We start from the raw sequence: 22,449 nt of genomic DNA on the forward strand, positions 1-22,449 counted from the left end.
GCAAGTAGTATTTCTAAACCCTCATGACTAAACATTAAAAAAAAATACAGATTTTTTTTTTTGAAAAGAAATTTACACAATTTTGAACCCTTATGCTTAACATTAAAAAAAGTGCAGATCTAAGACCACACAAGCTATGGCCCGCTTGGAATAACTGTCTTCAGTAGTCACGCAAGTATATTTTTGTTGGTCAGATATAGTCCAAAATAGTAATTGGCTAAAGATGCTTTTCATATAGTGATCCATGGATATCTGCAATATTTTAAGAAGTCTGGGTTCCCTTAAGCACAAAGAATATGACTTCTGGCGAGGATTTAATAAGGGAAAAGGAAGCTCCCTAAGTTCAGAAAGAGAATTTCAATATAATAATAGCAAATATGAACTCATGGTTGCTATATGCAAGGCGTTAATGCCAAGCATGTTAAACATCTCAATACAATATTATGAAGTAGGGATAACAACACGCGTACGTTTTACAAATGATAAACTAGGCTCACAGAGGCTTAATATATAATTTGCCCAAGGTAATACCACAGATAAATTCCAGATCCATATGTCAACTAAGTCTGTTTGTCCAAAGTCCTTTAGCTGCTAGGCTGTGCCAGATTACCATAATACTGTAGCTCTAAGGCAACGTACACTCATGTGTTGTGCTGGATATATGTTTGCCAACTAATCCAAAAGAACAACATCAACTTAGCTTTTCTAAATTTCAAGTAATTTGCTACATCAAGAAAAACAAGCAAATGCAAAGGTCTCAGTTTAAATATTAGCCTTCATAATTGACTAAAAATGAATTTTGTCCTCAATAAATCTCACTCAAGTTCTTCCTTCTCTTTGGCAGTTTTCATTTATGTTTGCTTACATCAATATTGTCAGCTCACATAAGTCACAGAAAACTGGGCTTACTGCTTTTTTACAGGTCCTCACAGAGACTCTAGTACGCATAACAAACATCTCTGAACAGCAGAATCAGATTTCCCTGGGCCCCATCCCCCTATCCGCAAGTATTTCATATTTATAAATGAACCTGTACATTAATCTTGATGTTAGCATTTTCTGAATTCATATTTTAATTAGGTTTCTATTTTTCTTTGGGTAACATAGTAACAAAGCCTTATTTTTACACATAGTAATACATTTTGTAAAAATGTCCATTTTCTGAAGGGGAATAAAATTCATCTCTCATTCTTACTTCTCTTGAAGTCTCTTCTTCATTAACTCAGCCTCACTGAGTTTTGTATGTGCCTCTTGAAGCTCCTTAAATAGGGTTGTCACCTGACGGTTCAATGTCTCCACTTCACTGCCAACCTGTCATTCAAGAAATTCCAAACATGCACAAGTGATTCATATCAGAGATTAAATGACTCTCTTTGTGGGAAAATAGAGTGAACCATTAGTATCCAATGAAGACCGGTGATTAAATTTTGGACAATCAATGCCCTAAATATCTTACATGAAAAGAAATGTTTTAGATACAACTCTGTTCCCTTATATGTTTACATTTACTAATTACAGATAACATTTTACATTTCATAATATGTAATTTACATATATAATCACTAATACATCTGGCAATATTTATATATAAACTGTTTTTCTTACATAACTGATCAATTTGGATGCACTGTCATAACTGGTTATCTCTTGATCTCAGTGTTTGAAATGTTCTCTGGTCTCTCAAAGTAGGAGACTCAGCCCAGAGCATGGCATATAGTAGGCATGCAACATATATTTGCTGAATAAATGAACTGGCTAAAGTGAGCATCTTACATAAATGTCTTTCATGTGGATGACTGCGGCACTTAAAACCTCCTGGCTTCGTCAACCTTCCCTTAGCTTAAGACTGTGTGACAGGCTCCAATGCACATCTCTGAGTTGCCACAGAACACTGGCTACAGAAACATAAACCTTTTCATTCAAACTATTTCATTCAAACCAGTAGTAGGGTAGAATCAAGGTCTTTCAATTTTATCTCAAGTTTCTGGGTCATATTCTCAAGTGATCTCATTATAAAGTGGACAAAATTGCTTTCTTTGCTGGTGGATCTGTTCATTCACGAAGTTAGGAAAGAAAATCAGTCATGAAGAGTTTAGAGATAGGGTCGTCTGGGCAGCCTACCCAGTTGGTTGGGTATCTGACTTTTGATTTGGGCTGGGGTCCTAATCTCAGGGTGGTGAGATGGAGCCCTGTGTGGGCTCTGCCCTCTGAGGGCAGTCTGCTTGGGATTCTCTTTCTCCTTCTCCCTCTGTCCCTCCCCCTGACTCACGCACACTCTTGCTCTCTAAAATAAATAAATCTTAAAAAAAAAAGAAGAGAGGTATGATTCCCTACAATGACTGGGATAGGAACACATCTCACTACAATTTACTATGGATGAAATTCAAATCAGAACAAGGAAATATGAGAGAAACAGAATATATCCAACATTAAAATTATTTCTGTTTCTAAAGCTAATAACAGCACAAGACTTGACTTCAGATATGACTCTTATGTACAATGGCGGTGTGACAACAGCCTTAGAACTTAAGTACCCACAGTTTCTGGGCCTTTCTCCTCTTCTTTCTCTTTTTCTGTGCTCTCCTCTGTCTGGGTCTCAATCTCAGAACCACCACTGGCTTTCTTTTCAAAATATAAAACTCTGAAAAATACAGAATATGTTAAAGTTACTTTCTCTTTGGCTTTAAGAGGAATAACAATTGCAGAAACACTAAAAAGAACATTGTCTGAAATTTGGATAAAGGATCAAGGGCTTCAAAATCTCTCTACATTTACTCTATTAACCTTTCTGGGCTTAGCTTTTCATCCTAAAATTGGCTAGACAGGAGTTAAAGCATGAATTCATGCAGAGGCAAAAGATGGGCATAAATCATCACAAACACTGAAAAACACTGCCTCTTTCTGTGTATTCAGTAATACACAGAAATATTTTTAAAATCTGTCTTTGTGTGTATGTACCTGCATGCATGTGTGTTACATGAGTGTGTCCCTTTATAAGGATTCAGCAGAGAAAGGAAAAATAGACAAAAAGTACCAACATTCTTATACTGAATAATAACCACCTGAAGGCCAGCCCAACAGAAATGCAAATGAAAGAAGAGATTTCTAGTTAAAAACGGTGAACTGAATATATTTTTCTCCCACCTAGATGCCACCAAAATGACTTTTAAAAAGCCATATACAGGGGCACCTGGGTGACTCAGTGGTTGAGCATCTGCCCTTGGCTCAGGTCATGATCCCAGGGCCCAGGGGTTGAGTCCCCCATCTGGCTCCCTACAGGGAGCCTTCTGCTCCCTCTGCCTATGTCTCTGCCTCTCTCTCTGTCTCTCATGAATAAATAAATGAAATCTTAAAAAAAAAAAAAAAAGCCATAACATACAAGAACAAAGAGAAAGGGAGAGAAAATAACAGCAAGATTTAGGGGGCATGGCTATGAATGAATTGATTTGGCAGCCCAGTAAGGCTAGGTCTGAAGCCATAGCAGGGAAAGCCAAGATATAATCCAATTGACATTATGGTGACCCGAAGGCTCAGGAGTCAGTGACATCAGATTCCTCTGGACATGGGGACAAAGGTGGAGCCTGTTTAAGAGGGACTAGAAGGGGGCAGCCCCAGTGGCCCAGTGGTTTAGTGCTGCCTTCAGCCTGGGGTGTGATCCTGGAGACCCGGGATTGAGTCCCACATCAGGCTCCCTGCATGGAGCCTGCTTCCCCCTCTGCCTGTTTCTCTGCCTCTCTCTCTCTCTCTCTATCTATCTATCTCTCTGTATCTGTCATGAATAAATAAATAAAATCTTAAAAAAAAAAGAGAGGAACTAGAAAGGGTGCTCAGTCAGTTGGGCATCTGGGTAGCTCAGTCAGTTGGGCATCTGACTCTTGATGTCAGGGTGGTGAGTTGAGGCACCATGTTGGGCTCCAAGCTGGGTGTGGAGCCTACAATGAAAGAATATCACAAAATAAAAGGTTTCTGGGTTGAGATGTTAGAGATGAGAAGTGGGTTCTTCCATAAGGGGAACTGACACACAGTTACACACAGAACACTAAGACCTTCACCCACCTTTTTCTACTCATCTCAAGAACTTCAACATCTTCCAGGCAGGAGGCTGGAAGAGTCTCCTCTGTAGTATGTAACCAGGATAAGGGAAAAGATTTAAATTTTTTAAAGAAATAATTAATTAATTAATTTATTCATTCATTCATTTAAAGATTTTATTTATTTTTTCATGAGAGACACAGAGAGAAAGGCAGAGACACAGGCAGAGGGAGAGGTAGACTCTCTGTGGGGAGCCTGATGCGGGACTTGAACCCAGGATCCTGGGATCACGACTTGAGCCAAAGGCAGATGCTCAACCACAGAGCCACCCAAATGCCCCAAGATTTAAAATTCCTGATGTGGGGCTTCCCCAAGGAAACCTCCCAGCCAGATCTCCTTAGATGTGCTCAGCTTCTAACACCCTATAATTCTGCTAAATCTGGTCAAACAGCCAAGATTGCCAGACACTTAAGGAAAATATTAATATGAAACAGAAAAAGTAACTTACTGAAAATAGAAAATGCCAGTGGAGGGAAAAAGTCAAAATAGTATCACTAATATCCTTAGAGATAGGAGGAAACATTATAACCACAAAAAGTAGAACACAGTAAAAAGGAACATTCAAAGGTTCTCGCTTGCAAAAAACAGAAGATCAAAGTTGGTCAAATCTAGCAGAAGGGGAAAAAAGAGAGAGATAAAAGGAACAAGGAGCTAAGAAAATTAGAAGAGATCCAATTCAAAATACTAATAATGCCAGAAAGAGAGAACAAAGAAAACTGAGGGTAAGAGATTATCACTAAATTAATTCAAGATCATGTTTCAAGAACTGAAGGACATGAGTTTGCAGAACGAAAAGCCCAAGTGTGTCCAGAATAAACAGATGAAAAACGGGCTCAAACCAAAGCACATGAGAAGTCTCATTCCCAAAGATGAAGAACCAGGATGGCAGTGGGTCTCTCAGCATTAAGACCAGAAGCTGGGACACAATGAAGCAATGTTATTGAAACGTGGAGGTAAAATCTTATCCAATTACAGAATTTTATACCCAGCCAAACTATCCATGAAGTATAAAGGCAGGAGAGATTTTCAGATATACAGGTCTCAGAAAATATACTGCCCATATGTTCTTTTTCAGTAAGTTAGTGGAAATGTAGTGAACTGTGTTTGAAAAAAAAAACACAAAAAAACATTCAAAAAAGAGTAGGAAAGACAATGGATTCAGGAAACAGGTGATGGAACACAAGACAGTGAAGGAATTCCTTAGGGTGAAGGTAGAGGGAGATGCCAAGATGATACCATGTGGCAGGACCTAGAAAGCAAGTAGGTCAGACACCAGAGAGAATACCACTAGACTCCTAACATGTCTGAATGTAACTGAGCAATTTCTCCATTGGGGAAGAGCATGGAGAAACCATGCAAATTTTAAAGATGTAATTATGCATAGAAGTAAAAAAAAAAGTTCCATAAGAAAAGGAAAAGTGTTCAAGGCACAGAGTTCAACTGAGTACTCCCTGTGTGTGCCTAATAACGTAAACACTGGGTAGTTATCTAACTGAATTTCAATATAGCCAATTTTGGAAATGGAACAGGTAAGCTGGGTCCAGGAGCATCTGTGGTATGTGAGTTCAGCTAATTGTGTGTTACAATTCAGTAGGATTTAAGTCTGGTGCATGGAGGTAATTTAAGTCTGGTGCATGGAGGTAAGTATCAAAATAGCTAGAGCCATTGCAAAGTGCCAGACCTAGCTGGTGCACAGGCATTGTTTCAGGCTAAGGCAGGCTAACTGGTGCACAGGCACTGTTTCATTAAGACAGGCTTAAATGGGTTAAGAGCCAGCTGCGGCAGGGTTGATAGATGAGCCTTTTTCATGTCACTCAAGCATGACCTAGGGTTCTGATCTACATTTGAATGATCATTTATTTTACTTTCCTAGGGCAAATTTTCATCTTGGACTGACTGTCTCTGCTACCTCTTGATTCTCTTGCTATGCACTTTCCCCCTCTTTACTTGCTATCAGTTCAAATTTGTTTAGAAAATGCAAATTACATGAAATACTAACCCTGGAAAACAATGAGAAAAAAACCTCAATCTATGATCCCTTTTCCCCACAAGTCTCCTAAAAGTTATCAGAATAAATTTTATACTGTCTATACCCATTTGTTGTGATTCATGAAAATAGTTGAAGACTCACTTGTCTGAGAGAGAGACATGTTGGGTCTTAAAATACATTTTCATTGTATCCTATACAGCCTGGAAAGCAAGCCAAGTTGTCCAGGTATCAGGGGTTTAATTTCTTGGTTTCGGGCCTATCTCAGCAAGGGAGAAATCACCATTCTGGTACCCACCCAGAGAACATGAAGTCTTGTTAACTACTGTTGACTTGCCAGTTACCAAATACTGAGAGAAGGCTGGCTTACAGAGTAGAAATTTAATACTATTGAGAAAGGGACCCTTTACAGGTGCTTAAGGTGGGAGAATAAACAGAGCCATCTCAAAGGCATGCCTGACTTCCTAGTGCTATCTGAAGAGCTATAGCTGCAGAGAGAAGGCTATAATTATTCTGAAAGTAGGAATTACATACATCATATGAAGGAGGTATAATTAGCAAATTCCTAAGTTGACACTTTCATCATGAAAGCTAATAATGTTGTCTAAGTATGCATGAACTACTGGCTAAACTTGACTTCTGAGAATGGTGGATAGAACACAGGTGGAGTAAAGGTGCTCACAGAATACAAACATGATTACCTCCATGCACCAGACTTAAATTACCTCCATGCACCAGACTTAAATCCTACTGAATTGTAACACACAATTAGCTGAACTCACATACCACAGATGCTCCTGGACCCAGCTTACCTGTTCCATTTCCAAAATTGGCTATACTGAAATTCAGTTAGATAACTACCCAGTGTTTACGTTATTAGGCACACACAGGGAGTACTCAGTTGAACTCTGTGCCTTGAACACTTTTCCTTTTCTTATGGAACTTTTTTTTTTACTTCTATGCATAATTACATCTTTAAAATTTGCATGGTTTCTCCATGCTCTTCCCCAATGGAGAAATTGCTCAGTTACATTCAGACATGTTAGGAGTCTAGTGGTATTCTCTCTGGTGTCTGACCTACTTGCTTTCTAGGTCCTGCCACATGGTATCATCTTGGCATCTCCCTCTACCTTCATACAAACATGCCGATTATTCATAGGTAGTAATGGTCTTCTTCAAAGTGGAACATCTTCTCTTTAAAAACCAGTTGTGGTAATTAAGGTGTAAAAAGGGTGCTTTTATTTACCTTACCATCTATCTATGCATGTTACTATATTTCGGGATTTGTCTAAAAGATAGGATGAATATTTTGCTCTATTAGAATACATGGCCCTAGTCTCCTAGAAGTCAACCTTTGAAATTTTCTAAGGGACAACAGTAGGATATGATGTAAACCCCTAGGATTGAACAGCCAGCATGCCCTCTGTAGCTTTTGAAACAAGCTATCAAATAAGTTATTGGACCACTGCTGATGTGTCTTCCAGGTTAACCTCATCTGAATAAATAACTTATGTTTCATATTTTAGGAAAAGATCTTTTTATAGTTAAAAATTTTAACTGCTTCAGGTGCCTGGGTGGCTCAGTTAAACATCTGACTCTTGGTTTTGGCTCAAGTCATGATCTTGAGACACTCTCTCTCTTGCCCTATGCCCCCACCCCCAATAAAGAAATCTTAAAAAAAAATCTAAGTTGCTTCAGTTAGAAAGTGCTAATTCTTACAGTGCTATAATTTTAAGATTAACAAGCCATTTATAATGTCTGAGAGAATTAATTATGTCATAGTATATTTATGATTAAATGTTGCAATCACGGGAACCCTATTGCATAACCTTTCCCATGTCTTACATGGTTTAGCATTTTGCATTTCTTTTTTTTTTGCATTTTGCATTTCTAAAAAGTGCATTTGCACATAAGAATTCATTGACTTCACAACTCTATAACACAGATGAATTTTACTCCAAAGTAAGTGCATATGTGTATACACGTATACCACATTCTATTAGGCCAGTATTTCCCTTCTACCAAAACCAAAGACATCACAAGGCAAGAAAACTATGGATTGATACCCTTTATGAATAAAGATGTAAAAATCCTTAACAAAATTCTAGCAACCCAAACTAGCAACATATAGAAAGGATTATACATCATGACCAAATGGGATTTACCCATGAATGAAAGGCTGGTTTAACATATGAAAATCAATAAGTGAAATACATCATATTAATAGAAGTTTAAAAAACCCACGTAATCATCCCCATAGACATGGAAAAAGTGTTCCACAAAATTCAAAACCTGTCATGATAAAAAGTGCAACAAACTAGAAATTGATGGGAGCTTCTCAACCTGATAAAAGCATCTATGAAACCTTACAGCTAATATATACTTCGTAAAAGCACTTTCCCCCTAAGATCAGGAACAAAACAACCATGTTGTATTTAACATTTCTCCACTTGTATTTAACATTGTGTTAGAGGTTCTAGCCAGGGAAATCATGCAAGAAAAAGAAATACAAGGTACCCTTGTTGGTAAGAAAGAAGTAATACTTTCTCTTTGAGTATGATGTGACCTTATATAAAGAAAATGCAAAGGAATCCACTGAAAAAACTATTAGTGCTGATAAATGATTCTAGCAAGGTTTCAGGCTATAGGATCAATGTACAATATATAAAAAAGTTGTGATATTTCTATACACAAGCAAAGAATATTCCAAAAATGAAATTAAGGAAAAAAGTTGTGTATTTCTGTACACAAGCAAAGAATACTCCAAAAATGAAATTAAGGAAACAATTTCATGTATAACAGCACTAAAAAGGCTAGAATACATAGTAACTAATTTTGAAAAGTAGCTTAAGGCCTGTATACTGAAAATGACAAAACATCATTGAAATACATTACAGATGACCTAAATAAATCTATGCGTTATCTTCTATGGATCAATTGATTTCATATTATTAAGATGGCAATGCTCCCCAAACTGAACTCCAGATTCAATGCAATCCCTAACAAAATCTCAGCTGGTTCCCCCCACCCCCAGAAATTAGCAAACTTATCCTAAGATTTATACAGAAAAACAAGAAACCCAGGATAGCCAAAATGATCTTTCAAGGTTGGAGAACTCATACTTCCTGATTTCAAAATTTACTACAAAACAGTAGTAATTGAAATAGTGTAGTATTAGCAAAGGATAGACATATACATTAAAGGAATAAAATTGAAGGTTTAGATATTAATCTTTACATTTACGACCAACTGATTTCCACCAAGGGTGTCATGACAGTTCAGTGAGGGAAAGAATGGTCTTTTCAATAAATGGTATTAGTGCTGCTGGATATCCACAGACAAAAGAATGAAGTTGGACCCCTATCTCACATCATACACACAAACTCAAAATAGATCAGAGCCCTAAATGTAAGAGCTAAAATGAAAAAGCTCTTAAGAGAAAATATAGGAGTGAATCTTTGTGACCCTGGATTAGTCAATGGTTCATTAGAAAAAACACTAAAAGCACAAGTGACAAAAGAAAAATAGATAAGTGGACTACATCCAAAAAAACTTTTTGTGCTGTCAATGATAGCATCCAAGAGGTAAAGAGGCAATCCACAGAACGGGAGAAAGTATTTACAAGTCATATACCTCATAAAGGATTTGCATCTAGAATAGATAATGAACTCTTATGACTTAGTAATGAAAAGGAAATCCAACTTTTTTAAATAGGCAAGGGACTTCAATAGATATTTCTTTTCTTTTATAGATATTTCTTCATAGAAGATCTATAAGTGACCTACATGAAAAGATGCTCAACATTATCAGTCACTAGGAAAATGAAATCAGAATCGCAATGAGGTACCACTCTAACTCCATGAGGATGGCTATAATCAAGAAGACAATTACAAGGGTTAAGAAGGATGTAGAGGAAAGTAGGACCCTCATATGTTTCTGGTAGAAACATAAAGCGGCGCAGTCACTGTGGAAAACAGCTTGGTAGTTCCTCAAACTATCAAACACACAGTTGCCAATGACCCAGTAATCCCACTCCTGGGTAGATGCCCCCAGGGGATTAAAAAAAATGTCCACACAAAAAACTGCATGAATGTTCAGAAGTAATATTAAGTGGGAACCAAAATGTTCACAAAATGATGAATAAACAAGATGCTGACTAGTCACACAATGGTCTATTACTTTGCAATGAAAAAGGAACTGAAGAACTGATACAATGCTACAACATAGATGAACTCTGAACACATGACGCTAAATAAAGTCAACCACAAAAGACCACATATTAAATGGTTCCATTTATATGAAGTCTTGAGAAAAGGCAAATCTTGGAGACAGAGAACTGATTACTGGGAAGAATGAGGAATCAGTGCCAATAGGTCCTGGGTTTCTTATCTGGAGGAAAAAATGTTCCAAAATTATCATGTGGTAATGGCTGCAAACCTGTGAATATTCTATACACAAATGGATGGATTATTTGGTGTCTTAATTCTATTTCAACAAAACCGTTTAAAAAAAAAGCAATGTATGCATACTTTAGAGTTACCTATTTCATACCTTTCTTTGGCTTCCTTGAGTGCAGTTTTAAGCCTCTCCACCTTCTGGTTTTCCTCCCTTAGACAAAGCAGGAGCTGGCTCACAGTTAATTTCTCAAATTCCAAATAATTCCTTGCACCTTCTGTAGATTTGTTCCTACATCAAGAACAGTATAAAGATTAACAGGTTTTCATCAGAAAACACCAATGTCAAAGTGTCTAAGAATGTAACAGGAACCAACATAAAGGAACTTCTTTCCAGAACACTCTCCAAATAATTCTCATTTACAGACCAAACGCAGTTGGCCCTGTGACCACTGGGGCCATACTCCTCTGTGCTTTCCAAGAAAGGAGTGGGGGCTCTCGGGTAGGCTCACTTTGCATGCGCACGCTCACTTTCTCCAAATAGCCAGTGTGCCCATAACATTAGAACCCAGTACCCATGAGAATGGTGGAGCAGAGGTGGCCCTGGTTTCTTGTGCCCGGCCTTCCTACAGAAGAGGAAAGTCACACAAAGTCTACGAGCAGGCGTGCAGCCTGGCGACATGCGGACCACCAGCCTTTCTCTAACTTGATATTCTCAAGTTAGGAGAAGAAAATAGTGTTTGTTTTTGATTTCATGTAATTACAGCAGAGAAATATAGGCACTGTTGATAATGTACAATATTTTCCTTGTCTTTGAAATCTGATTACATCAAGAAGCTGTTGGATGATAAACAAAACCAGGACCACCGGTGCAGTAACTACACTTCCCGGGTGACTGCACCGATGCTCATGGCACCTACTCCAGTTCACACCTCTTATAAACAGCCGGGATTAAATCCCAGTTCCAGACTCTGAACTCCATACCCAGAAATCAATCTCTGCCTCCTTAATATATTTTCAAATGAGGTAAGGAAGCTGTTATTAAAACATAACTGTGGCTCAGGGCACCTGGTTGGCTCATTTGGAGGGGCGTGGGACTCTTGATCGTGAGTTCAAGCCCCACGCTAAGTGTAGAGATCACTTAAAAATAAAACCTTAGAGAAAAAAAAAACAAACCTGTGGCTTAAAAGAGGAAGTGGTTTTGGCAGGTTGATATAAATGACGAGGAAGTGGCTTGGAAATTTCAAACAGGGCTTTCTTCCTTCCCACCACTTCCAGGAAAGTCTTTCGATATTAAAAAAGCAATACAGGGGAAAAGCTGAGGAACTGCTAACTAAGCTAGGGAGTAACTTTCATTTATACCAACTGCCCTGTTTGATGATAGAATACTAACACTTATTTTCTCCCTGATGCAAGGGCTTGGGAGCATAAGTGGGGAAAAAAAAACTAGCCCATTTTCATGTTTTATAAGAACATTCGTCAAGTTATAGAAAAAAAGATACTAAAAGCCTTAGAAAAGATTCCTAGAGAAATTCTCTGGTAACTGTCTCTTTCAAATAGACTAATACAACAGTAACCTGCTTACATGGGATGAGTCAATAGCCTGCAATGGGGAGAGGCTCAAATGCCCAGCTCCTTTGCCATCTCTTCCTCCAAGCCCCTCTGCCATTTAAGATGTATGCTACGTAATATCTACTGGGAACAGGTCAACTTGAGACGCCACGGGTAAGACATCTGGCCACTGGGTAAGGCGGTGACTCAGAACACTCGCAGTCCTCACTAGAGATTACTCAGTATCGGTCACCTGGGCTTATCCTTGGGAATGAACAGGGAAGACAAAATGATAACATCCCACTTATCGAGCTGGACAGCCTGGTCCAGGTCAAATTGTGCTGATAAACAAATCAGGAAGCAGGAGTCTTTTGATGAAGGACAAGTTTGTCTTCACTTCTCATCTTATGGCAGATGAAATGCCTCTCAACAGAGTGGTGAGGGTTGTTAGCCCACAAAGGCATCACACATAGTGTTTATTCTCTGCCAGTTTGGGCTGCAACACCAAATCACATTCAAACCGACATTCTTAAAAGGCATAAATTAGTAAGAATCAACTTGTGCAGCCAAGATGTTTGACCTCCCAGTGGCGAGCTGCAAGTGACAAGACTGCCCGAGGGTGTCTCCGACGGCCCTAGCCCTTCTTCACATACGTGTCAACGGAATCAGTTCTCGTGGGACCAGGACTTGTCCTGATTTCTCTCACTGCCACATCTGCTTCTCCTTCCTGTAAAGGCAGAAATGAAAGTGCTTTAACATGATAATGTCTCCAAGACAAATTATGAAAGAGAAAAAGGCAAAAGATCAAGAATTTGATGACCTGCAACCCAAGGAACCTACCAACATTTAAATGCGAGATGTTTAACCAAGGTCAAGGAAATGGAATGGAAATCTACCCTTCTTCCCTCACCCTGCACACCCTGTCAGGATTATAAATATCTAGGCCAAGGTGTGAAGATTGGTGTCTCATCCAGAATAGTCAACCTGACCCCAAACACATGAAAGCTTATCTCCTCCCTCTCCTTGGCAGGTCCCTTCTCTCTCAAGTTAAGGTCATATAGAGCTAGTGACAACTCCACACGCCTTCCCTGTACAGGCCTTTAAAATGCAAAATGTCAGAACTTGCTGAAGCAATGCTGAAAAAGAGGCTGTTTTCTGTGGGCAAAGCTCCCAAAGCACAAAGTTGGCTCCTATCAGAAATGTGAACACATCGTGGGCCACTTAAGGAACAAGAAGTCTAAGACCAGTTAAATGATTTGAAAGACACTTATATTTTAATGAGCTAGCAGGAAAATCTTCCAAAAATGCACAAAGATGGTTCTAGATAATTCTGAATGTGTACATTCTTCCTAAATCTTGGGCAATGTTTTCTAGTTCACAGAAGCCAGGCAAGAAAAGCATGTTTACACTAAAAATAACTGTCAGTCATCAGATCAGTGAAGCAGCATATTATGCTAACTGTGCACCTCAAAGGAAGAAGCCTCATTTGGAAACTTCTCATCTGTTCTTTGGCCTCCTTGAATTTTGCCAGTTATTTGCAAAAGGTAAAAGCTATTTGATCAAACTTGTGTTTCATCATCTTTGGTTGTCTACAGAAGTGTGCTTTCCATCTGGTATTTCAATTCTCCTGATTTCAACTGCTTTGAAGACACCCAAAGATTTATTAGGGGGCATGGGGAGCCGAGGTATTAAGTGCCCTTTCCCCAGGCTGTTACTCTTTAGTGCAGCAAACGAACTGGAAGGCAAAGGAAGTCATACGCTAATAATTCCAACACACCCAGGAGTTTGGCTTTTTACAAGCTCCCCAGATATTATCTACAAGGTACATGCTTCTTTCTCAGAGGCGCTATCTCTTTTCCTATGTCAGATGTGCAGTTTGACAAAGCTAAAATGCCACAGTGTGTATCACAGAAGGTCTAATCCTTGTTTTTCTCCCTCACTATTCATGTAGCGACCATCACCTAGCTGCCCTGCTCTTCATTTAGCGGGACCACCCACACACCCAGACTCGGTCACAACAGATGCTACTCATGCGTTCAAGAATGGCCCAGCGCACACCACGTCACTGATCTCACTTCAGTTTTGGTTTCACCAAAATGTGTCAGATGCCGTGGGCTCCCAACTCTGCTCCCGGAGGTGCCCGGGCAGCTGCTGTCAGAAGCGGGGGCAAAGCCAAGGTGGACCCTCAATCACAACCCCAGCGGTTCTGCTCACTCTTTTCTCCACTTCTTGTTTTTAATAAACTGAGGTTCCTTGTAAGGCTGGTCTGAAAAAAGGGTTCTATTATTAACAAGTGTCTTAAAGGGCAGCCCCAGTGGTGCAGCGGTTTAGTGCTGCCTGCAGCCCAGGGTGTGATCCTGGAGACATGGGATCGAGTCCCACGTTAGGCTCCCTGCATAGAGCCTGCTTCTCCCTCTGCCTTTGTCTCTAAATCTCTCTCTCTCTCTGTGTCTCTCATGAATAAATAAATAAAATCTTAAATAAAAAATCTTTAAAAAAAACTGTCTAAAAGTCAGTTCACTGCACTTGCTCAGGATTCTGCTCATCTAAGTGCAATGCCAGACACAGCTGAGGACCTGGTCTGAAAAAGTTTATGTTTTCTGTTTTTTTTTTAAGATTTTATTTATTCATGAGAGAGAGAGAGAGAGAGAGAGAGAGAGGCAGAGACACAGGCAGAGGGAGAAGCAGGCTCCATGCAGGGAGCCCGATGTGGGACCCGATCCTGGGTCTCCAGGATCACGCCCTGGGCTGAAGGCGGCACCACCCGGGCTGCCCTCTTTTGTTTTTTAGGTCAGACATAAAATGTCTAATTTGCCAGGACCTATGGGAAGGAAAAAGAAACTATCTCTTTTGTCATAAAAGGTAATCAATTGTCTTCCATTTCAGCCATGATAAACCTCACGAGAATTATATTACACTATTTTTTTGGGAGACAGAGGGAGAGAGTGCTTATGTTTGCGCGTGAGCAGGGGTAAGGACAGAGGGGGCGAGAGAATGCCAAGCAGGCTCCACACTCCAAGCAGGATCTCATGACCCTGAGATCAGGACCTGAGCTGAAATCAGGAGTTGGATGGACATTTAACTGACTGAGCCACCCAGGTGCCCCAGGATTATGTGCTACTTAAAAACAAGAGCCAATTTATCTTGGCGATGTTGATGTTGAAACTTCTCCACTTTTTGGCTTCCATGTGTTGAAGAGACATAGAGTGTAATCTAGGTGTCTAGGTGAGGTTCTGTAATTTGCTTAAAACTGAATCAAAGCTGGGACACTCACAGCTATCCTGATTTCCACAAAGGAGTCTTCCGAGGGGCCGCCTGAGTTCAGCTTGAGCTGGAGTTCAGACACAATCCCCAGCAGATCGGCCTTTTCAGCTTGAAGATAGGCCACCTGGGTCTTCAGCTGTTCCACTTCCTGGTCTGCTTCTGCCTTGGGGGCTTTGAGGTCCCCAGCCGGGTCCTGGAAATGACAAAAAGAAAGTGAATCAAACTCACACCTGGCCATCACACTCAAGTGTCCCCACACCCACTGGCAAGGCAACAATGCCTTATGGTAGACAATTCTAGCCTTTTCTTGGAGATCTATATTGATACATCAATTCTAATGGAAAATTTTACATTATTTTATTATAGCCAAACAATAGAAAGTTAAAATAACCTCATGCCAAGAAAGAGAAGCTTCCTCAGCCCACAGAATAATCTGATAGGAAAATGACCAATCGGACTTTGTCAATGGTAGACTGTTAAACTGTAGTCCAAAATGTCAAAAAGGACAAAAAGCTACCAGAATCAACCTCTTGCCTTTTCTTCCTCTCCCACAGATGCAGACCCAACCCTACTCTCCCCATACTTATCATGGACAATCAGAAGCCAAAGGACCAAAATATTTCATTACTTGATACATGAATGGCAAAAGACCATGAAAAGTCCAAAATTCTCTCAGGCATGCAAGCTGGTGGCTATCATACTCTATGATGGTGTTTTTAGGTTGCTAAAAGTAACCCTGGGGAGAATAAGAAAACTGAACATTCAGAGGGTGCTACCAAAGGTAAAAAAATTAACTTTCAGCCTATATAAACATTGGTAAGTATTCATATTTTACTAACACCAGTATGTATTGTGTTCCTCATTACAATTATTGCACATGACAAAGTTGTCAGAGATGGACCCTGTTTACATGAAGTGTTTTCACTCCGGGGTAGAGTAAACAGATTCCAGTCTACACCCTGCTAATCCCTGTGTGTGTTGCCTTGAGAAGATTCACTTAATGTCTTGGGCTTGGTTTTCTTGAGTTAGGAAGATGAGGTGCTACATGGTCTCTGTGGTACCTTCCAGCTGTGACCTACTAGGCAGGCCTCTCTGATTTCCTCCTCAGGAAACTGTCACTGCTTTTCTGGGCATGGTGCCGCCAGAAATATATACTTGAGATTATCAGAGAATGACAACACTTCAGAAAACTCTCTCACACACACACCCATGCCTGTGATAGATTTCCTAAGGAACTGCAAACAGACCCAAAGGCTGGGAGCAAAACCAAGAAAGCACCAGAGAGGACATGCATAAACCAGCTGGTCCATGAACATTTAAAACCTGGAAGGAAAGGTATTAACATGTATCATGGGAGCATCCCTCACACCAGTGAGATCGTGCTCTTCCTTTACTGGGAGTGTTCTCTTGCCAGGAAACCACTATGGGCCTGAGAGAAAAGAACTCTTTGTGAGGCTGAAGAGGTAGGTGTGCAGCAAAAGGTTATCAGCCTCTGCATCCTCTCTAGGTAATGACTCATCTGAAAGAAATGTAAATGTGAAGGGGGTGGGGGAGATCAAAGAAGAGGTGCTTAGCCTGGAAATAGGAAGCAAGTGGGTAAGGGAAAGGCCATGCTTTTTTTAGGAATCTTTGCATTTTCTTACTGGACCCCTTTGAGGACATTTTATGGAATTTTTTTTCTCTTCTTTTTAAAGGGTGAGTGAGCATGTCAGCGAGGGTAGGGAGGAGCAGAGGGAGAGAGAGAGAATCCCAAGCAGGCTCCCTACCCAGTGCAGAGCCTGACGTAGGTCTTGATCTCACGACATTGAGATCACGATCTAAGCCGAAATCAAGAGTTGGATGTCCAACCAACTGAGCCACCCAGGTGGTCCAGAATGGATTTTTAAAACCACCCTGGTATAAGAGTAGGAAACAGAGTTTTAAGCAAGTGTCCAAGGACCAGGGATATAAGATGATCCTAGAATTGCAGACTTGTCAGGTTTTGTTTTTTTGCAATGGTAAGGATCCCTTCACCATTGTTTGGAAATTCTGAATCTACTTGATTGGCCATAAAACAATTCACAAAATAACATTTTAAATCTCTCTTCATTTTACTACTTGAGACTCTTTCCATTCCCTTCTTAAACTAGAAGTCACACGTTTTAATCTCTCTGATCAACCTCAACTCCACTATTTGTTACTGTCTTTTCCACTTTTGAGTGCCGGCCATTGATTTTCATGCAACACAATGGCTCTCCTTCTTGTGTACTTGTATCATGTCTTCATCTTGCTGTCCGGGAAATCCGACCAGACTAACATGCCATTTTAGAATCCTAGAGGAAACATCCATCTAATGACCTCTGCCTAGCAATTGGTACAATTAAAAGTTAAAAAGTTCTCTCTACAGATGCTTATAATGTATAATTCTGTGAAATGGGAAAGAACCATTAAAACCTCAGCCTTACCCTAAGGATCAGAAGGCAGATCTCCAAAAGAAATTCCCTAATCCCTTCGTTGTGTGGCATAGAACACATGAGAGGCCCTAGTGGCTGGAGGGGAATCCCTGGAGGAACAGCACCAAGGATGGACAGCAAGAGTGAGACAAGTCAGAGGCTTTGAGAGCTTTAAGTCAGGAAGATGAGAGCCTCGATTTTACAAATCACCTCAACCGGTCCATGAAATAAAAATTAAAGAGACAGGGAGGTAATAGGCAGGCCTGGAAGGCACATTTAAGGGGGAGAAAGCTGATGACCAAGGGTTTTAAAGACCCATAAATATCTCTTTGTCCAAGCACCCATACCTCTGTCCCAAGGACTCACTTCTGAGTCCTGCTTTTGCTTATGGCTTGTTTCACCTGATCTTCTGCATTGAAAGAAGTTGTCTAGAGCTCTAGCTTCTGTTCTCAACTTCTTCTAATACTAGGACTTTTTCAGAAAACCCATAGGCAGACTATTTCAAGCAGACAAACTGCTTCCGGAAGGCTCCTCAATATGACAGGCCCCACCAGGCTGATGACAACTGTCAGTTCACATCCCCAAAGCCAAAAGAGGAAAACAGTGTAAGATATTTTCTTCCAGGGAGCAGAAAATTATTCATACATCCTAGGTCCTATCTTGAAAATATTTAGATACTAAGAGATTTCCCCCAAAGAAGTGACTTAGTGTTCTTTGAAGTGTAAGACAAGTTGAAGCATCAGATGTGATAAATCTAATCAACAATGAGTCATTTCCTATACAAATGTAAGTATATTAAAGCAGAATGTTCACATCATCCCATGAGCAGGGACTGATGAATAAAGCACTGACATAAACCACAATTTCTCTAAACAACTTTTCATTCTTCATGTTATTCTGTATCATCCCTTTTTTGTTATTTCTTCTTATTTTTCTTTGTTTGCATACATTACCCAAGAAATAAGAGATCAACAGGGTTCAAGGTATCTCAAGGAAAATCACTGATGTCTGGGATTCTATCCTTCAGGGGGCTGCTAAGTTCCAGGTTGGGAAGGAACGGCAGATGTGCACCCTAATGAACAATATCCAGTGAGCCTTAGAATATGGGCAGGTGGTTCACATGTGGGTTTTTTTTTTTAATTTTATTTATTTATTCATGAGAGACCAGAGACAGACACAGAGAGGCAGAGACACAGGCAGAGGGAGAAGCAGGCTCCATGCAGGGAGCCCGACATGGGACTCGATCCTGGGCCTCCAGGACCACACCCTGGGCTGAAGGTGGCACCAAACTGCTGAGCCATCTGGGCTGCCCTCACATGTGTTCTGATACATATTTTTTCACTGACATCTTTGACATCCACTCTTGGCTATGGGCACATTTCTCAGATTCTTTGGGTCAATGAAAATGTGACAACCTGATAGCCTCCTATCACAACATGACATATGTCACGCCATTTCTCAAAAACAGACGTAAAATGTAAAGGGAGGAATCTCTATTTTAGGCTTGGGGAAAGGATAAGATCAGTAAGTAAAACTTCTGAGTAACAGACTTTTAAAATGTTATTTTATATCAGAGAAACTAGAAACTAACACTTGGATGGTTCTAGGCAGAGGTTTTCCTGCATCATCTATAATGAATACAAAATACTGATTGATGACTACAACCTTCTTTTGACTATAATCAATATGGTCAAAACTGTACAAATTTCCTTCCCCCAACAGAGATTGTACACGACCCTTGATATTGCAACCAGCCTTCTCAGCAAGAACAATTCTTTCAAGACGATGCAAAATACTCATCTAGCCTGAACCATGAAAGGTTTTGATCTAGAAGTCTAGACAAGTGAGATTACACTTTAAATATTAATCAAATCAAATCACAACTGATCAGTCTGCTCACCTTAAGAGACATCTCTGTTTTCCCTTTTAGTTTTTCAAGTTCTTCCTTCAATTTTTCATTCTCATGACTCAAAGCCATGAGGCGTTCTTTGGCTTCTTTGCTCTGTACCTCAAAATAAAGGCGTTCTTCCTTCTGCTTCTCTGTCCAGGCTGAAAGCTCCTCAAATCGCCCTTTCATCGCCTGATTATTTAGTTTCATGGCTTCTGCATGGGGTTCGGAATGAGATTGTCCTACATCAGTATCGATTTGATGAATCCAACCTCCAAGACCACCCTCACACATAGTTCTAAATCTAAAGACGCCATGCTTGGCCTGGACCCCAGGGTTGGCCAGAAAAAGACCAAGGTGGGTGGTTTTTGCTTCCAGATAGGACTAGGGGGTCTAGTGTCATTTCCAGTGCTTCAAAGACTCCAGAAAACAAAATGGGTTTGGATACCTCTACTACAGCACACATGCTAGAGGACTCATTTGAACACTAGTCCTGCCAGAGGCCATGGCCTGAGACAGAGGATGCCTTCTGTGAACTATTTAGGACTAACTCTGTAATAACAGTAGCCTTTCTTCCTGTTTCTTTCTAAATGGACTACATGTCATTATGCCATTTGCCTGAGGTATGCAAGTGCTTTTTATTCTTACCTGTATCTCAAACTGAACAATGGAAACAATTTTAGTCTTACCATAAGCTAAACTCTGCTCTTGCTCCTGCTAGTGAAACAGAGAGGAGGGAATGCAACAACAAGCCTTTTTGCAAAAATATTTCATTCACCAAGGCCCAGGGTGAATGAAGAAACATAGGGGCCAGGTGCTGCTCACCTTTGAGCTGATGGTTCTCAGTTAGGAGCTCCTTCATCTGCTGCAGCAGCTCCTCTGGAGTGAAGGTGTCCAGGTTTGGGTGAGCCAGATTGGGGGGTCCATTTCCTGTGGTTTCATTGGAGCTGTCCCCCTTTGCAGTCAGGCAGCTAAGTGGTTGGTGGGACATGGCAGTAGGACCTATGGAAATGTCACAACCTGAAAATAGAGCCATCTTTTCTCAGCAAGGGGTCTCCCTACAAGTCCCACAGATCCACTGGCAATTGCTCTTCAGTATTCCAAAAGCTGTCTATTTCCTCTCCAGTTGTATTTTGGACATTTTTGGTTCTTCCTTTTTTTCCCCCCCAAAGATTTTATTTATTTATTCATGAGAGACACAGAATGATAGAGGCAGAGACACAGGGCAGAGGGAGAAGCAGGCTCTCTGCAAGGAGGCTGATGTCCCTGGGATCATGATCTGAGCCCAAGGCAGACACTCAACCACTGAGCCACCCAGGTGCCCTGGTTCTTCCTTTTAAACAAAAAAAAGTGTATTTTAGCTTTAGTGTGTCTGTGGGTGTGGTGAGGGGCCACTAGATGGAGGAGGGAGAGAAGACAATGATATCATGAGACTTGGGAATCCAAGAGAGGAATTCAAGAAAGCTTCCATATATTCGTGCATGTGGGTAAAGGATCCTTAAATTGGTTTTCCTATGCAAATCTTTAAAGCTCAGCTCTTTTTATTTTGGCCGAAACTGTTGCAAAATCTCCATATTTTATCTCTTGTATTTTTGGCTAAGTGGAAAGGGAGAACAAACATATTTTGGATGCTTACTATGTGCTGAATCACCGCACCAGACATGTCAGTTTCTAATCCTCACTAAAACCCAACTGGATAGTTATTTTCTAGGATATGGAGCTGAGTTCACAGAGGCTTTATAGCTCAGCCAAGGTCACTTAACAAGACATGCAACAATATTGGCAATATTGTTAATTAACAAGACCAAAACCCAGCCATGTAATACAATAAAGATGCTACTGAATATTTATGCTTCTGTATTTGATAATTCTGCAAGGCATACTAAAAAGACTAAGGTATCTTGCCCACTTACTGCATGTCCTGAGAATATTTTAAGCATACCACTTCATTTTGTACAGGGGTCAATGTGGATATAAATAAGATAGACAAGTGTATCCCAAATCCACTTAGTATGTGCTTCCACCTGGGCATACACAGGAATCTGATAACTGGTGACATGCTACAGGCAAATATTTTCTTTTTCTTTTCTGTGCTTCATGAAGATGATGATAAGCCTTGTCATGAAAGATGGAGAGAGATAAGTGCACTCTGATACATCACTGTATCATTAACATCTAAGAGTCATTCTTGCTGGCCATATATTAAGATGCAACCAAACACACAGGGTGTGGTGCTTCCTCCCCCCACCCCCCCAACTGGAAGCAACGCCTAAGGGTTCTCTGGAGGTCCCTGGACTCAAGAGCCTGGTGACTTGTTTTTGTTTTGTTCATTTTTTAAAAAGATTTTATTTGAGAGAGAGAGAGACAGAGCACGCACACACACAAGCTGGGGGAGGGGCAAAGAGGGAGAGACAGAAGCAGGCTGAGCAGGGAGCCCGATGGTGACCTGCTTTTGGTCTGAAGGAGCCTGCAGGCCATGAGAGACAGTACTACCATGGCTCTTCTCCCCAGAGCAGCCATCTGAAGAATGGCAGCCCCATGAAATGCTTTAATGAGGGTGGCAATCTTAGGAAGTGAAAAACACTGATGAGGCATATTATTCAACTATGAGCCTTAGAAGGTATCTGTTTCAGGTATTCTAATGCATTTAGAAAAGAGATTATGCTGAAGTGTGCTCTTAGCATTCAGTGGCTAGAAGAGACTGCTCCCCCCCTCCCCAATAATTTGTATAAAATAATTTAGACAAAAGTAATTTGGAGAAAGCCAGTTTCTGGCTTTCCATAAAATTCATTTTTGCACAGTATGATGTTAGAGCTAATATTCACAAATGTGGGTTTTTAC

General features: G+C 40.4%; 1 protein-coding gene across 3 annotated transcripts in view; it reads right to left on the reverse strand.

The window, feature by feature from the left end:
* Nucleotides 1-22,449, reverse strand: part of OPTN (optineurin) — a 41,934-nt gene that overhangs the window by 13,702 nt on the left and 5,783 nt on the right. For 2 of the 3 annotated variants that reach the window (XM_077897215.1, XM_077897212.1), the window contains exons 2-8: nt 20,434-20,610; nt 19,621-19,823; nt 15,299-15,481; nt 12,678-12,751; nt 10,631-10,765; nt 2,539-2,641; nt 1,196-1,311 (exon numbers count right to left, since the gene is read on the reverse strand). In XM_077897215.1, the coding sequence (XP_077753341.1) occupies nt 1,196-1,311; nt 2,539-2,641; nt 10,631-10,765; nt 12,678-12,751; nt 15,299-15,481; nt 19,621-19,823; nt 20,434-20,599 (980 nt within the window). In that variant the 5' untranslated portion in view covers nt 20,600-20,610. Of the gene's footprint in view, nt 1-1,195; nt 1,312-2,538; nt 2,642-10,630; nt 10,766-12,677; nt 12,752-15,298; nt 15,482-19,620; nt 19,824-20,433; nt 20,629-22,449 lie in introns of all 3 variants that reach the window. The other variant, XM_077897214.1, reaches the window with a different exon arrangement.

Source organism: Canis aureus, chromosome 5 (genome assembly GCF_053574225.1).
Source record: "Canis aureus isolate CA01 chromosome 5, VMU_Caureus_v.1.0, whole genome shotgun sequence".
NCBI classification, from domain to species: Eukaryota; Metazoa; Chordata; class Mammalia; order Carnivora; family Canidae; genus Canis; species Canis aureus.